The sequence below is a fragment of the Cervus elaphus genome, chromosome 30 (assembly GCF_910594005.1).
Source record: "Cervus elaphus chromosome 30, mCerEla1.1, whole genome shotgun sequence".
NCBI classification, from domain to species: domain Eukaryota; kingdom Metazoa; phylum Chordata; class Mammalia; order Artiodactyla; family Cervidae; genus Cervus; species Cervus elaphus.
Window position 1 is genome coordinate 29,290,769 of NC_057844.1, and position 16,651 is coordinate 29,307,419.

The 16,651-nt window shown below is 42.1% G+C and overlaps 1 protein-coding gene across 5 annotated transcripts in view; it reads right to left on the bottom strand.

Moving 5' to 3' along the window:
• The window catches only part of FRY (FRY microtubule binding protein), a 423,715-nt gene that overhangs the window by 232,514 nt on the left and 174,550 nt on the right, over positions 1–16,651 (bottom strand). For 2 of the 5 annotated variants that reach the window (XM_043892043.1, XM_043892041.1), the window contains exon 1: positions 15,797–16,040. The exons of the other annotated variants lie outside the window; for them this stretch is intronic. In XM_043892043.1, coding sequence (XP_043747978.1) covers positions 15,797–15,866 — 70 coding nt within the window. In that variant the 5' untranslated portion in view covers positions 15,867–16,040. Of the gene's footprint in view, positions 1–15,796; positions 16,041–16,651 lie in introns of those variants that run through there. 5 annotated transcript variants of the gene reach the window in all.

The following is a 16,651-nucleotide window of genomic DNA, read 5'->3' on the forward strand; positions in this document are numbered from 1 at the left end:
CAACAGTCACTACATGACTACTGGAAAAACCATAGCTCTGACTATATGGGCCTTTGCTGGCAAAGTGATGTCTCTGCTTTTTAATATGCTATCTAGGTTTGTCATAGCTTTCCTTCCAAGGAGCAAGCATCTTTTAATTTTCAGTTGCAATCACCATCCACAGTGATCTTCAGTTCAGTTCAGTTGCTCAGCAGTGATTTTAGAGCCCGAGAAAACAAAATCTGTCACTGCTTCCACTTTTTCCCCTTTTATTTGTCATGACGTGATGGGACTCATTCAATTATTATGGCTTTATGGTAGACATATTACATACGCATGTATGTATATTATTTATTTATAAAGAGAGATACAATATATATTAAAAACCTTTCTACAGAATCAGAGTTGAAGCACCTTGCTCAAAGTCACATAGCAAGTTAGAGGCTAAGGCAAAGCACATGGTCATAACTATTCCAGATCACACAGAAAAAAAGTAAATCAAACAAGCTTAAATCAATTCTTTCCATATTTTGTATTACAATCAAAATTAGTGAACTCCAATGGTCAAAGAGGCAGAAGAATTAAAAAAGGTCAAAAACGAAGTAAAACATCGTGGTTCCTCCATGTGAAAAAGAGTCCATGTTGAAGAAGCACAGTTTTGTGTGGGGACTGAACCTGTCCTCACACCAGAACACAATGAACTAGGTTTGCATTATGAGCCTTCTTCCTTTGTGCCACGTGACCAGCACTGCGTCATTTCCTTCTGCAGCAGGGCTTGGTGAAGGGTGTGATTCACTTCTGTTTTTCAGTAAGAAAAAAATAAAAGCAAGTAACCCAAATGAGATGACACTCTTGGCTGGTAGTTAACTTTCCACTTACAAGGAAGGAGATGGAGACTTGGACCCAAGCTCTGAGCACACATGACTTTGCCAGCCCAGCACCATCAAGTCTGGGTTGTTCTTTGGCATGAGCTGAACCCTGTCCATAAGGAACTTTCTAACCTCCTCTGCACTGTGTGGGTCTACAGCAGAAACTTCATGACAACACTGAGCTGAACAGATCAGCTGAGTGGTCATCTTTCAATACAACACATGGTTTAATCAGACACAGACTGAAGTGGGGAGGGATGGCCTAGGAACAGTGTCAACAATTTATCCTTTCCCCAGAGCCTGAAGAGCACTTTCATTCTCCTGGCCCAAGAAGTGACAGTCTCTGAGTCACTCCCTGAAACAAGAGCCTTATCTGGCAGAACAATATGATATTTAATGAGCTCATTGGGCCAGTTTGAAGACTGTTATTTTGTGTATAAGGGACACTTGAGAACTGTTGAGTGGCCCTTCCATCACTGGAGTTTGGACCCTTCATGAGTAATTAGAGCCTCGGCCTGAGTTCATGTGTTTTATTAGCAAATAATTATACTGAGCTCTTGGTTTTTCACTTAACTATAAGCCAGTTTTTTCTTAATTTCTGTATCATGCCCACCAAACCCAGGCTCTTCAACTCTCGCTAGCATGAAAAAATACACAGTAGTATGTCCTACTCCTTTTACCTTAAATTGTGTTCCCTGCCCTGAAACAACACTGCATGCCTGGGCAATGACTGTGATGACCGAGTGTGGGTCAGAGATAGAATCCAAGTCTGTGTTCTACCAAACCTTTTCTTCATGACTTTTTTATTTTTTACAGGACTGGGTTTTGGAGAGTTTTTTATTAAAATATCTCATTAATATGCTTAAAATGTAATGAAATAGCTAATAATATTGCATATGAAACTATACTTATAAAATGTGATGGAGAAAGAGAAGAAAAGGAGAAAAGAAAAAAGTAACAAGGGAAAAGAACCAAAATCAAGAACAGGAAAGGAAAAGAACAGAAAGAAGTAAATAATCTATAGACTTCTTAAGCCTACCAGAACAAACAGATTGGATAAACATGGTCAAGACAATGAATTCAGATGACAACGCGAGTTCACAATGATATTTTAATTATTCAGTATGCTTGCTACCATCAACATGAGGCCGACCCTGCCTGTGCGAACATCACTCTCAGTGCTGACACGCAGTCCCAAGGGCGAAGGTGAAGACCACCCCTCAAGGCTGTGGAAAAGACCAGACTGTCCTGGGAAGGCAGAGAGGCGGGGGCAGCAGAAAGGCTGGCAAGGAAGAGCCAAGATGCTCCAGGTGAGAGGTGATGAAGGCCTGGAGCAAGGCTGTGGTAGAGGTGATGGTGATGGAGACCCAGATGCAGAAAGAAGCACAAGACGTTTCAGCCAGGTTTTGAATGAAGACCAAAGGGTTGAAAAGAACGGAGTTTCTTGCCTGAGGCGACCCCTAGAGAAACTCAGCATCTATAATGAGAATACTGAGCACAGTAAAGGACCTGGAGGAGAGAGATGAAGTTACAGCTTCACCAGGCTGTTGAGAAAAAGATTCAGTGTTAGTGAGGACTACCAGCAAAGTGGGGAAAGAACAGAAAAGCTGGCCTTCAGGGTCAGTGGACCATATTTACGTACAAACAATAGTCACTCTTACTCAGAGACACAATTCATCTTTCATGGGGTTGGTCCCTCGTCATATTCAACTGTGATTATTGATTTATGTAGATCTCTTTCACCAGGCAATCCTCTCCTTAAGAGCAGGAACTTGACTCCTGTTCAGCTTAAAGTCATCTCTGGTCATTAGGATTTAGTTTTTGGCTTTTCCTTCTGCTGTCTACACGAACTGTGTGTCTCAAGGCTGGACGCAGCACGTCAATCAGAGTGGCCAAGAATGAATTGATCCTGTTTTCAGGAACAAACGGGCATTCCAGATGTTCCCCCAGCAACCGAATCACAGTTGCAAGCTTGCACTGAGGCTGAAAAGGCGAGCACCTGCCTCTTTGAAACGTTCTGGTGGGACAGCAGCAAAGGAGAGGGGGGCTGGGCAGCGCTCCCGCAGGCCCACCGACAGGAACAGAGGCTCTGCAGGCGGAGCTAAATCTGAATCCAGCTGCCAGTGCTTATTCACGCCCTTCCCTTGCGGAAGTCATTTATTCTAGGGTTTTTACCTGTGAGGAGACATTTGCCTCACCAGGATTTAATGAAGTTTAAATGAGATGGTGCACAGCACGCTGGCTGAAGCCGAGCCAATTCTTCTTCTTGGACTATTTGTAAGATTAACTTGGGGGAGGGGGCATGGACAGGTAAAGTCAGGCTTAAAGCACTTTCAAATAGCTGAATCTGAACGATGAGACTGAAAGCTAAACCTCACTGGCAAATACTGACATTTCTATGTAAGTAGAAACATCTGAAAATAGGAAAACATTTGGTCATTTTTGGGTAACAACAAAATTAAGGATATTTCATCTACTACTGCCAAATGGCACTCAAAGGAATTAATATTGTATTTTTTCATTTTAATCTAACAACAGATTTGAATATACCCATTACATTCCTTTGCGTTTTTGTCTTTCAACTGAGAACTGGGTACGATCTCAAGTTTCTGATCTAGTAATATTCTTCCTTACAACTTGCTTTAAAAAACAAAAACAAAAAAACAGATTCAATTTCTTATTGAAGGGGCCTAAGAAAGGAAGCATCAGAAAATGCTCCTTTTTCTGAAACTGGAGGCAAAGAGAAAATTTTTAGTTTGAGTACTCTCAAAACTCTGCCACTGCTTCTTAACACACATCACTGTGGTAAATTGCTAGGAAGTACATGTCAACATCCTTCTGCTCTTACCTGAGGTTCATCAATTTTACCTACTGTTAATCAGTATCTTTAGGGCTTCCCTGGTGTCTCAGACGGTAAAGAATCCGCCTGCAATGTGGGATTTCTGGGTTCGATCCCTGGGTTAGGAAGATCCCCTGGCGGAGGGGATGGCAACCCACTCCAGTATTCTTGCCTGGAGAATCCCTGGAGAGAGGAGCCTGGTGGGCTACAGTTCATGAGGTCACAGAGTCGAACATGACTGAGTGACTGAGCACAACACTTCATAATTCAGTGTTTATCCTAGAGTCTATGTTTGATTCCCCGCTCTGCCGCTTAAAAATGGCATATGTCAAAATGGGTCATGGTGAAGATTAGAGAGAATGATGCAGGTAAAGCATTTAATACAGCACTGATACTTCCACAAGGGCTAATAATATCAGCTATTATTATTATGTTTAATGCAATGTTATATAACAACATGTGGTCATTAACAGTCATCTGTAATTGTACATTTTATATTTTATGGGGGTTACTACTGGTGGCTCTGGCCTGGGAAATCCCATGGACAGAGGAGCCTAGTGGGCAGGAGTCCATAAGGGTCATGTGTCCAAAGATTGGACACAACTGAACACACATTGGTTGCTCCCCTTTGTTCAGGTAGCAGGCAGAAGTCTTGTCTAACAGAAGGTGGACCAAACCCAGCGCAGGGCATGCATCAAGTTTGCTGAAGCCAACACGGTAATTCCATTCAACTTTACCAGTGACTAGCATGTGACCCAATTCCAACCAGAGGAATACAAGAAGAAGTTTGCTGGGGTTTGGACTTTTTTTTTTTTTTTTTTAGCAAAATCTTCTCCTTCCTGCCAGAAGACCAACCTAAACTGGGCCTCCTCCCTTCCTCTTGAGTAGAGTGAAGATATTCAGAACCAAGGTAGTCATCTTGTTATCATGCAGTGCCAGTATAAAGATGGGGTGGTCTGGGTCCTCCAGATTCTAAAACCCCTTGGAATCGCCCAGCTTCACCCAGGCTGTGGGTCAGGCATGCTAATTAGGTCTTCATTCTTTCAGCCATGAGAAAGTTTACCTATTTTGTATAGCAAAGGCATCCTAAAATGATACACATTTTACATCACTAGATGGCAAAGTTAGTTCTATGTATTAACCATACCATTATACCTGTGAATGGCAGGTATTCTAAGTGGTGACAAGAGGGATTTAAGATTTAGAAATGAAACTCACTGATGTTCAGAATACTACTCAATTTCCAATTTCTATTTTTTCTTTCCTTTTTTAAAAAATAAAGCGGTTGACTAATCACAATAACAATTTGAATTTCAACTCCTTTGTCCTGCTAAGAAAATGGTAATAAGCACTGAAATGGCAAACAGAACAATTAACAAGAGAAAGAAAAGCAGCCAAGGTAAAACAGATTTGGGGATATTTAAACTGTGATAGAATCTTCATTCTCATTCATAATTGTGACCTTTCTTAAAGTTCAAGCATTTAAATTGTTAGTTAAACATTAGTTGTTTTTTTTTAAGTTGAAAATGGGCCAAGTTTTCAAATAGCTTCAAAATGGGTATCTCAATTGGCATAAACTAGGATTACCTTTCCCATAATGATAAGGACTGGGGATTTGTTTAGTAAATGGAATGCAAAATCAGAAGGCAAGACTAAAATGTCTCATTTTCCTGTTTGCTAGCGATTGTATTCAATCAAGTAAAACAGAAAGAGGACAGGTGGTCGTGGAAGAAAAGATGAGGTCAGGCCTCAGGGTCACCATTAAATCAAGAAGGAGGGGGACCAAAGACCCAGAGTGGCCCAACACGGGGTGGGCTTCTCTACAGACTCACCAAGGAAGCCATGATTCTCATTAGAAAAAAGTAGATCAGTACAGAGGTAGGGGACTGCTATTGCTGTTCAGTTGCCAAGTTGTGTCTGACTCTTTGCAACCCCATGGACTGCAGTACGCCAGGCTTCCCTGTCCTTTACCACCTCCCAGAGTTTGCGCAAACTCCTGTTCGTGGAATTGGTGATGTGAGGTACAAACTATTATGCACAAGATAAGCTCCAAGGATATACTGTAAACCCAGAGAATATAGCTAATATTTTATAATAACTACAAATGAAGTATAACCTGTAAACATTATGAGTCAGTATATTGTATACCCACAACATACAATATTGAACATCAATTACACTTCAACTAAACAAAGAAAAACAGACGATTAATTCTAGAGTGCTGACATAGTACATATAATACTAAGGTTAAGTCCATGTTGTCTTTCAACTGCAAGGCCTCATTTTGGGGGAAGATTTGTTAGAAACGTGGTTTTTCAAAAACTTAGAAGTTGAAAAGCAGGTTTTTAATTTTTTAAAGGAAAACTACAATTTATCTTATCATTGGTGCTCTAACCTGTAAATATTAAACTAACTGCTTATAATTTGCCAAAGTCATAGGCAAGCTACTCGGCTAGAGCAACTTTTCCAGTCTTAAGATTCTTTAAAGCTGTCACAGAGCTTTCTGCCTAGCTGCAGGCATTAAGTAAAGGTCAACAGTATAATAAACCAAACAATGTTTCAGACAGATTTTCTAATAGAACCCTGCATCCTTATGAACTTCTTTATTTCAGTATGACTTAACCGAAACACAGTATCTACTAAAACCTAGGAGAGTATCCTTGGGCTCCAGATCGCCAGCCATCTCCATAAACACCATATCTTGTGCAGAAAGAAACGCCTGTCTCCAGATGAAGAATGCCAGCCCCTCAGATTGGAGACAATCACATTCAAATTCCCTGAGTTAGACACACAGTCACTTTGCTGTAAAAATAACGACAGAAAGAACCCAATAGGCTGTAATAATGCGACAACTTTATCTTATTCAGGATACTGAAGAGCTGGTTAGCTCAAGAAACTGACCAAGCTTGGGAAGTCAGAGACAGGTCTCCACTTATCAGTCAAGTTCAAAAACCTACAGCTCATCCTCCTTCAGTCTGGCTTTAACGGCGCGGGAGAAATAACTGACAAATATTACGGTGATGACATAAACCTCCTTTTCCAGTGGCCGCATTCAAAACCCTTCACACAAAACAGCTATAGACAGTGTCAGGTTTGTTCCTTTCGCATAAGGAAGTGAGGGAAGGAGACGATCAAGGTCACACACAGAAAAATAACAGAAAAACAGGGAAGGAAAACCTAATCTTGTATTTGCACAATTGAAGCACTTTATTGATTTGACGGTTACACAATAAATCATTTTCCTGATTTGCTGAATCCTTCCTACATAAATATGACATTCAAATGGAATTTTACTAAAGTGTTGCCCTAGTTAATCTAATACCCTCTTCTTCTCATGGTTGCCAAAATACATATTTACCTGTTTAAATCCTAACTCAAAGAAGTCAGCCTAGTGTTTCTTAAACTTAGGACAAAAAAATGTAACAGAGATTTAATTGTATATTCTATAATGCTGTGCTTGTGGCATTAGCTGAGAAATCCTAGAAATTTCAAAGCTGTCTTCACTGCTAAACTACTGTGCACTTTGCAACTGAGAACAGCAGAGGCAGTTAGAGTTGTATATCAAATTAGAGTTGATAAAAGCACTTAATGTAGATTTGAATGCCTTCTTGAAAAAGATTTCAGCTCTTAAATTGACATGACAAGAAGTTCTTACAGCAGCATAAAAAGTATTAGCTGAAATGTTACGGCTTTGGCTTAAATTTCCATCTGTAGCTCATCAAATGACTAAAACAGTAGAAAGGAATTAAACCAAAATCAGACTCATTACAGAGTCTGATATGCTGGCAGAATATAAACTTTCACTACTTAGCATCTGGAGTTTTGGATGACTAACACTGAAATGCTTGTGCTTGTGCGTTCTGTAAAAAAGAAGAAGTGTTTGTAACAATATAGGTGAGATATATGATCATTCAACAACTTATAGAAATATATTTCACACACATACACACACACACATCCCTTCTCTCTTAAGCCCTCAAATATTCTGAAGAGCGATACACCTCAAATGAAACATAATGGCTTTAAGTTAGTCCCAGGCCAAAATTCTGATAAACATCGTAACTCCTCTTCACATTTTTCTAAGGTAAAGAATGTCTGTCTGAAACCCTTGCTCTCCCAAATACTGACATCTGGTTCAGTGTTCCAGAGTAAATAATTTACATTTCCTCCTCTCCTTCAGCCATCCTGCTAGAATGGAATATTGGAAAATGTTCTCACAGGACTTTGCCTGTAAACACCAGGCTTCCAATAATTCTCTGACTCAGTGAAATACATCCACAAAGTTAACGTCAACAGAATCTTTCAAACACCTCCTCCCAAATAAAATTCTCTAGGGTACACAATCTTTCTGATATATCACTGGATCCTCTCCTAGTCCTGAGAACTTTTGTATTAATCATCCCGAATTCTGAATCTAAAAAAGAAGGAAGGGAAACTCTGAGACCTTTGATGGTGGGATCCAGGTCTGAATGAGTGATGAAGCTCCCAAAGCAGTTTGTCCAGCGCACAGAAGATGCGCAAGAAGAAAGAAGTAATAGATAGTGTCTGCCTTGCTTCACTGACAGTATCAAGAAGCAAAGCATTTTGGAGCAATAACCAAGAAAAGCTGATGCTAAGATAGTAAGTTTTTGAGTATGAATATAAAGCAGCATTGAAGAGTAAATTAAAATGTTCTAATGGAAAAGGCTATTTCCATTTCTCCTCCAAAACTGGGAGATGCATTTCAGCTCAAAGAGACAGCATTCTTTTATTCATACAGCTAACAGTTCTACAATGGAACAATATTGAAGTGAACATGATGAATGAGACCTATCAAATGAGAGAGATTAGTACAAAGAAAAAGAGATAAGGCTGTGTACTATCTTTTCCATAAATGCTACTCTCCAGGAAGTGGCTGCCTGCTAAATCTTCTGCACTGGGGTCATCTGCAAATAGTGGGTGATACCCAAAAGGCACCATATTGTGGAATATTTGAAATGTTTAAAGTGTTTAAAAAAAAACTAAGAAATGCTAGGGTACAAATAAATTCAGGAATTTTTCATACAGATGTGTTTTGGTTGGTCTCACCTCTGTGTACCTTAGGTGATAAATGCCAAGCTATACTGCATTTCAAAAGTCCCACGCAAAGGTCAAGCCCACGGATTAAGATCATTATTTCCTCATTTGATCTGAAAACTCACAAAATATACCTACGTGCTGCCATATGGGTATCTCATGCCAGAGAAGATAAACTTTGGGAAAATTAAGCCTTATTATCCCAAACTAGGAACATTCAATAAGCTAGTTTATTCCTAATCAATGCATCAAATTCATCAAATGAGGTAATGTAGTGTTTGAAGGTGCTGAGCAGACACAAGACACTAAATAAATTTAAGGTTTAGTACGAAAAAAAAAAAATCAGCACAAAAGATTATATTCAGGGTTGTCAATCTATGGAACAGCTCCAACACAAGTAAAATGTCATTTCTCATCAACTCTAACTTATTTCTGAACCCAGCTCATTCAAAGTATCCCACCAGGCTCAAAAATAAAGATGTAACAAAAAGATGATCAGGACTCATGGAGTCTATTCAATTCCTTGAACTGTACCCAAAAGTGAACTAGTGAGTCATGGGTATTAAACTGTTTTGAAACAGATGTCTTTTAAATAAAGGGCATATTTGCATGTTGTATCAGTTGAAACATCTAAATACTGGCAACTTTCTCAAATATCCTGGGTGGTTCCCAGATTGTAAAAATATCCAGGTCATCTCTTTTTCTTGCCTACTACCGTTTGCCTTTTGGACTATTTCAGTTCTTGCTGACAACTTCTCCAAGCACCATGCAAAAGTAGGCAAAGAAGCTGAAACTGAATCATTTTGGGTGGCCAGTCGTATGGGCAGCGGGGGTGGTTTATGGTGGCAGAGACCAGAGATATCAGGTAAGCGGAGACACCCAAATTACAGACACATCTCCATCATCCTTGGAAATAGGAGTCTGCTACTGATTTAAAAAAAAAAACAAAAAACCACAATATAGCAGAGAAACCTCAACAAGCAAAGGACAATTCTAAAAGAAGACCATTAATACATTCTTATGTATTTGAGTGTATGTATGAATGTAATTATGTATGTGTAATTTGAGTGTAGTTATGTATGTAAATACATAATTAAATAACTTTTAGAAATGGGGGAAATCAACATAAAATATTCTACTAGAAGAAATGTACCCTTTTATATGCATCTTTTGTGACTGCATGTGTGTGAAATGACCATAGGGTACACAGCTGCCTATGTATTGTATTTAATAATGAGAGTGAAGAATTGTTAAGTCTTCCAGTACTTCAGTACATTGGCCACCTCATGCGAAGAGTTGACTCATTGGAAAAGATCCTGATGCTGGTAGGGATTGGGGGCAGGAGGAGAATGGGCCGACAGAGGATGAGATGGCTGGATGGCATCACCGACTCGATGGACATGAGTTTGAGTAAACTCCGGGAGTTGGTGATGGACAGGGAGGCCTGGCGTGCTGCGATTCACGGGGTCGCAAAGAGTCGGATACGACTGAGCCACTGAACTGAACTCTTTCAAACAGCTATGTACTAAGGAGATCATGTTCTCCATCTTGAAAGAGAAAAAGAGAGGAGGGGTGGATGGGGAGAGGGAGAGAGCTCTTCAAAGGTATACAGGGAAGGAAGAGGCTAAGAACTGGGTAACTCAGTCAGTCAACAAGAATGAAAATACCTATAAAGCATTACATTGCCCAAAGTGTTCTTGATCCTTTGGTCATTCTGTGGGTGATTTTTAAAAAATGAGATTATCACTGGATTCGGGGAGGGGCTGATGGCACTTTACTACCATCCTAGCTTTGAGCAAATCACTTTTTCGACACTCATTTTTCTGATTTTCATCTGTGAAATATAGATAATACGTAACCTTGCAGGATTACTGGAAAGAGTAAAGATAATAAACAGAGTGGTCATATGCCCTCCTTTGCTCAGGGCAGTCCCTGCTCATGCCTAGTGTCCCAGCATAATTATTAACTTTCACTCTCAAGTGTCTCAGTTTGGACAAACAATGATGTGGTTTGCCCTACATATAAATTACCAAGTATAACATCTGATACAAGGTGGGCCCTCAGGCACTGTGGCAGCTACTGCTACTCTAGATTCTAGGATTTTTCATGCATTTCAACCAAACAAATAAACCCTTAAAACAAAAGCAAGTAAAAACCTCAAATTTGCTTTCATCATAAACCCAGGATACACCAACTCTTTCTCCTTGGAGAGAGTGGGCATTGATTTGGGTTTCCACTTCTCATCAGGACCATCAACTCTTTTAGCTGAGGTGAAATCGGAACAGGAACCCGGGGGTAACTCTCTTCTAGATGCCTGGAACAGTGCTGCGTGCTCCCCACTGTTAGAAGAACCAGATGGGTGTGTTTGCACTTGAGCTGTACTGCTCTGCTGGACTCAGGCAACCTGGCGAACCTCTTCATTCTATGTCTTTAAACCAACTTTAGGGGCTTTCCTGGTGGGATAGTGGATAAGAATCCATCTGCCATTGCAGGAGACATGAGTTTGATCCCTGGTCCAGGAAGACCCCACATACCGTGGAGCAACTAAACCCATGTACCACAACTACTGAGCCTGAGCCCAGGAGCTGAAACGACGGAAACCACACGCCCTAGCGCCCATGCTCCACAACTCCAGAAGCCACTGCAATGAGAAGGCCGCACTGCAACTAGAGAAAAGCCCGTGCAGCAGTGAAGACCCAGCACAGCTCCCACCTTCCTCCCCAACCCCTCAAAAAAACAAACAAACAAACAAAAAAAAAACACTCTACCAAACTAAACTAACACCTTGAGATGTCTAAGGCTTTCTCATAGCATCTTTGTGGTATCCTGTGACATCTACAGGGATCACTAAATACTGCTCTGCGGGGAATGGGATGTGTTTCCAATGCTCACTTGCACTTCTCTTCATCCTCAGAGCTGACCATATACTAACCGGCATTTCTGCAGACAGAAACACTATCCTTCTCACCACGACCTAACTCTATCTGAGAAATGCCACACCCAAATCTTCCACTAAAGCAAGTTTGTCTACAACAAGATGAGTTATTTTATATGTACAGCGGTCCCTTCCAAAATGGGCCCGGGGCTTGTTCAGTTCCCTAGAGCAGTTTATTTATCAATAAAATTCCCATTCCCTGAAAGCATTAACAGACATTCAGAAGCTTCTTATCTCTATGGGGTTTGCAAGGTTTTGTCAGCATTGCAGAAAGGATACAAATTGCCCTGCCCTGCCCTGCCCTGCCAAGATGGGAGATGTTAAAAGAACCCTGAAGGCCCCTTCATCCGCTGGGCTCCATGTTCACTGGATGTTATGGGATGGGTGGGGGCATGGGAGGTGGGGTGGGGTGGCGTGGGGGATGAAACAAAGGAATGCTGGTTAGAAGTTTCAGATAGATGGGCAAGCCTACATACCAGCTCTGAGCCTCCATACAAAGCAAGTCCTCCTTTCCATGAAACAACTGGGAACCACCTGCTCTAAACATTTTTCTGTAGCAAATCTGGAAGGCCAAGGTGACTTTTGGCCACCAAGAATATTCCCAGGCCATCTCCCACACTGCTGGAAGGTATGTACTTAGGGAAGGTAGGCATATTCCAATAGTAGCTGAGGTGGAAAAGGGGGGTAAAGTTAAAAAGGAAATCTAGAAAAATGAATGGCCCAAATCTAGAGGTTTTAGTAAATATTGACTATTCACAGAATCCACTGAGGCTATCAATGCTAAGGTGAAAAATAGTCTAAGTTTGATTTTAAGCAGGTTTAGAAGAGGGGGAAGCATTGGAACACATTCATATTATTTTAACACTTATTGAGATTCACAATGTGCCAGATATTGTGCTAAGTATTAATACTTGACATCTTAATGCCTCACTTACTGTGAGGTATTATTGTTGCCTCCACCTTACGGATGAGAGAACTGAGGCAGAGAGTAGTTAATTGATTGTCCAAGGCCTCACAAACCCAGGACCTAGGTAAGTGGACCAAGTCTATCTGGTTCTGCAGCTTGTCTGTTCCAGGTGAGGGCATACCAGGTTAGGGGGCCAACGTGTGCACAGGCATGGACTGGAGAGCAAGTTGCTGAAACACACAGAGGGCAGCAAATTAACTATGGCTGGAGCAGGAGAACATAAAAAAGGAACTCAAAGAGGGTCCTGTGCGGTGGTCACCGGCACTCGGGGGCAAGAAGGGCTGAGATGAAGTCTTTGAAAAGCTGGCAGACGCCCCTCCAGGCTGCTCAATGTCAGGTGGACCAGGTGGAGACCACTGCAATACTCCAGGTTAAACCGGGGAGGGCCCATGGTGGCCATGGCTGTGGACATCAAGGGGGCGCACCTGTGAGAATCACTGACCAGCTGGGGAACACCTGGATAAGAGTGGGAAAAGAGCAAACAGGGACAGGTGTCCAGGCGGATAAGGAAAGCAGCAAAGTCTGCAAAAGACATTTTATTCCCAAACATCAAGGCCATTTTGAATTTCCACCTCCATTAAAATGAAAGTGCAGGCTGACAGGGCAAGCCTGTGTGAAGAAGGGAGTGTCACAATGAACACTGAAAGGAAACCTAAGACACTCACCAGGCAATGACTGATGTAATTGACTTGTTCACTCTTCCGGGAGACAAGTATATACAAAATCACAATGTGCCATTAAAAAAAAAAAAGATGTAACTCTTAACCTGGTAAATGCTCGAGGAAGCATCTTTCCTCTTATTGACCACCTTGCAAAGCAGTCAGATGTAGTTATCGAGTTTGCTTTATTGGTTTCTAATTGTTGCACTTTCATAAATAAACCCCACTGCATAATTGAGGCATGATTCTCCATTCCAGTATGGAGGCAGGGTTGGTGGGGGGTGTCCTCACCTCTCAAAACTGTGATGCTGGGCCAACGAGCAGCCCACCCCATGGTGCATCTTCTCAGCCTTGGGGCCCTGAGCAGGCTGAGCTCCCTAAAACTTCTGTTTTTCACTTTGTCTTTCACACAGACAAATTCTTTTCTCTTTTTTTTTTTTTTGCCACTGAAAACATGTAAAATTGAGAGCTACAGTGTTGCAACAAGCTTAAAGAAGACTCAGCCTAAGGTGTATTTCCTCTTCCTCTTTTAAGAAAGGACTGAAAAACATTCTGACCTCCCCCCAAAGGCACACTAGAGAAATTACCAAATTCACTCTTGTGCAATAAAGAAATTAAGATTGAGGGCGAATGCTATGTCTTATTCACCTCGGTAGCTCCATAGCCTGGCATGTAGTAGGTCTGGAGTAAACATTTGCTGAATGAATGAAAGAATTCAAAACTGTGTCCCAGACACTCTCAAAGTAGAAATGAACAGTCATTCTGAACCATCTCCTGATGTGAGCGCAGGGTGGGGGAATGGAGAGAGTTTAGGAAGGGGGCAGAGAATATAAGCTTTGTCTAGAATAATCTGAAAATAGACAGGTGGAGAAAGATTTTAAAAGAAATCCCACTGGCCTCAGGATTGTCCCAACATAATTTTCTATCTGATGAGGCAATGACAGAAATTGATGGAAGAAAATAATCTGGCCTTAAAGCGCTCAAAATAATGATTCAGTATCACACACAGATGTCAAACTTGCAGTAAGTCTTTCCAGATATTGGAAAACTGCTCCTAAAGAATCTGTACTTCCAATTCTTGTCACTAATCAATGGGGGGAATAGACAAAGGAAGGTTTATCCTTACGTGTGAAGTATTAACACAAATAATGAGTCTAAGATAAATGAATTATGATTGTAACAAAGGAATGCTGTTGGGGGTGACAGTATTACTCCCAAATGGCTTCCCACTTATAGAAAAACAGCTTCAGACAAGCCCCTTGGTGTATACAGTGGTGCAAAATGACCTGGAAAAGATGGTTTCTGTGGAAAGCATTTAGAGATGCATATCCCTGAACACCTTCCGGCCAAAGGTGCTATCTCTTTTCTCAAAGCAATTAAGGCACAGGTTCTCCTGCCCGGGTTTTGTTTACATACGAACAATCTTGTCCACAGGTCATTTATGTAGGAGATAATTAATCACCAGCTCTTGGACCTGCAGGTAGGTTAATTAGTATGCATGAAATACAACATAAAATTTTTTCTTGGAAAAAAAATTTTTTTTTAAAATTTCAAACAATTCAGTACCTGTAATACCAGCCAGTCTTTTAATCCAAAGCAAGTACAAAGGCTGATCAGTGAAATAGAGAAGACTTTGTTTTTAAACTGTTCAGAAAATGCAAGGCATCACTGATCACCTGAAGGCCTCATTTTAATTTGATTCCAGATCCATGATGCCTTAGAGGTTGTCTTTTTGAAAGATCTTCCTGCTAAAAGCTTTAAGTAGGTCAGAACCCTAACTTCAGAAGCCATAACATTCTGATATCCTAATAAATGATTTTACGGTCAGCAACTCACTTGTTTATGTTTCAGAAAAGCACATTATTTGGACTATGACAAACATCAGAATTTTTTTTTAATTCAAGTGTTATACTATTATAATACATTAATATTATATACTATTATAATTCTGAACACAAACCACATGGACAAGGGAGAGACCAAATAAATCTGCAAGTGCCTCTATATTCAAAAAAGATGAGTCAGGTTTTGGACCATTAAGTACTTTTTATCTCTTTAGACAATACCCTAATAAAACAATTATGAAGTACTCTGAAGCCCTGCCACACCCCTTTGATTAAACCACACTTCACGAAATTATTTCGATAAAACCTGAACACATTAAACACACACCAAGGCAGGAAATGCAGCCTGGAATACCCCGTCCTGCGCTCACCAAGAGTCTGAAGGGCCATCTCACTTGAAAATTTAATCAAACCACATCTACTGTAATTCCACCACAGCCCCTGCACTTCAGGAAGGCTAGTTCAGTCTCTGACATTTTGATTTTAATAGCAGATGGAAGCAAAAAAAAAAAAGAAAGAAAGAAAGAAAGAAAAAACTTCCTGGGCTCACAAGCCTATGCTTTTCAGTTGAGGCTTTTATTGCTCAGATCTTACGCAACACCCAGCAAACAAACAAACCAAAAAAAAAAGGTTATTTTCTGTTACTCACTATTACTCCAGGATTTCAGTAAATATTTGATACTGATCTCGAAGAAGCCGGAATCCTGCTGGCTGGCCATGTCGGCGGCATACAAAGAGCCTGCTCCCGAGGCTGGACCGTGAGCTGCGCGGAGCAGGTACCGGGCGTGGGAGGGATGCGCTGGTCACAGGTTCGTGATGTAAGCGGGGTCAGCGGCCAGGAGGCTGGCTCTGCGGGTCCACCTCCGGCGAGTCCTCATGAGAAGGACGCGGCGGAGCGGGAGAGGGATGCTCGGCCGCTCCTCCTCTGGGTCCAGGACTGGCTGCTTATTCGCTGGGTGCGGATCCCTAGCCCTGGGAGGCGTCTGCCAGTGCCAGCGACGCCGGCCGCAGGGTCGCCCACACGCTCGGCCCGGCAGGTACGAGGCCAAGGAAGTCTCACCTGCACGCGGTGTGCGCTGTGGGAGGGGGGCACGGTACCCCGGCGCGCAGGGCTGGGGATGCGCGGGGAGGGATGGGCCAGGAGGGATGCGCAGGGAGGGTCCCCCCGCCCCCACAGTCCGGTCCCCGACTCAGCTGTGGGCTGAACCTCCCAGCTCCTGAGGATCCTCGCCGGTCAGCCCCGCTCCGGGTGAGCTGCTCCCCCCGCCCCCGGGGGTGCACCGGCCGCGCTCCCCCACCCGCGTCCGTCCCGGAATCCACACAGCTACGGCGGCTCAGTGGCACCCCTGGATCTGGTGGTGGATCTGAAAAGCGCCCTTCGTCCGCCGCTCCGCAAGAGGAGAGCTTGATAACAACAGGATGTCGGTCGGGGCTTTTCCCTCCCCTCCTTTCTGTGCTGCTCCCTCCCAGAAATGCTGACATTTCTGAGGGGTACCCACCCCCT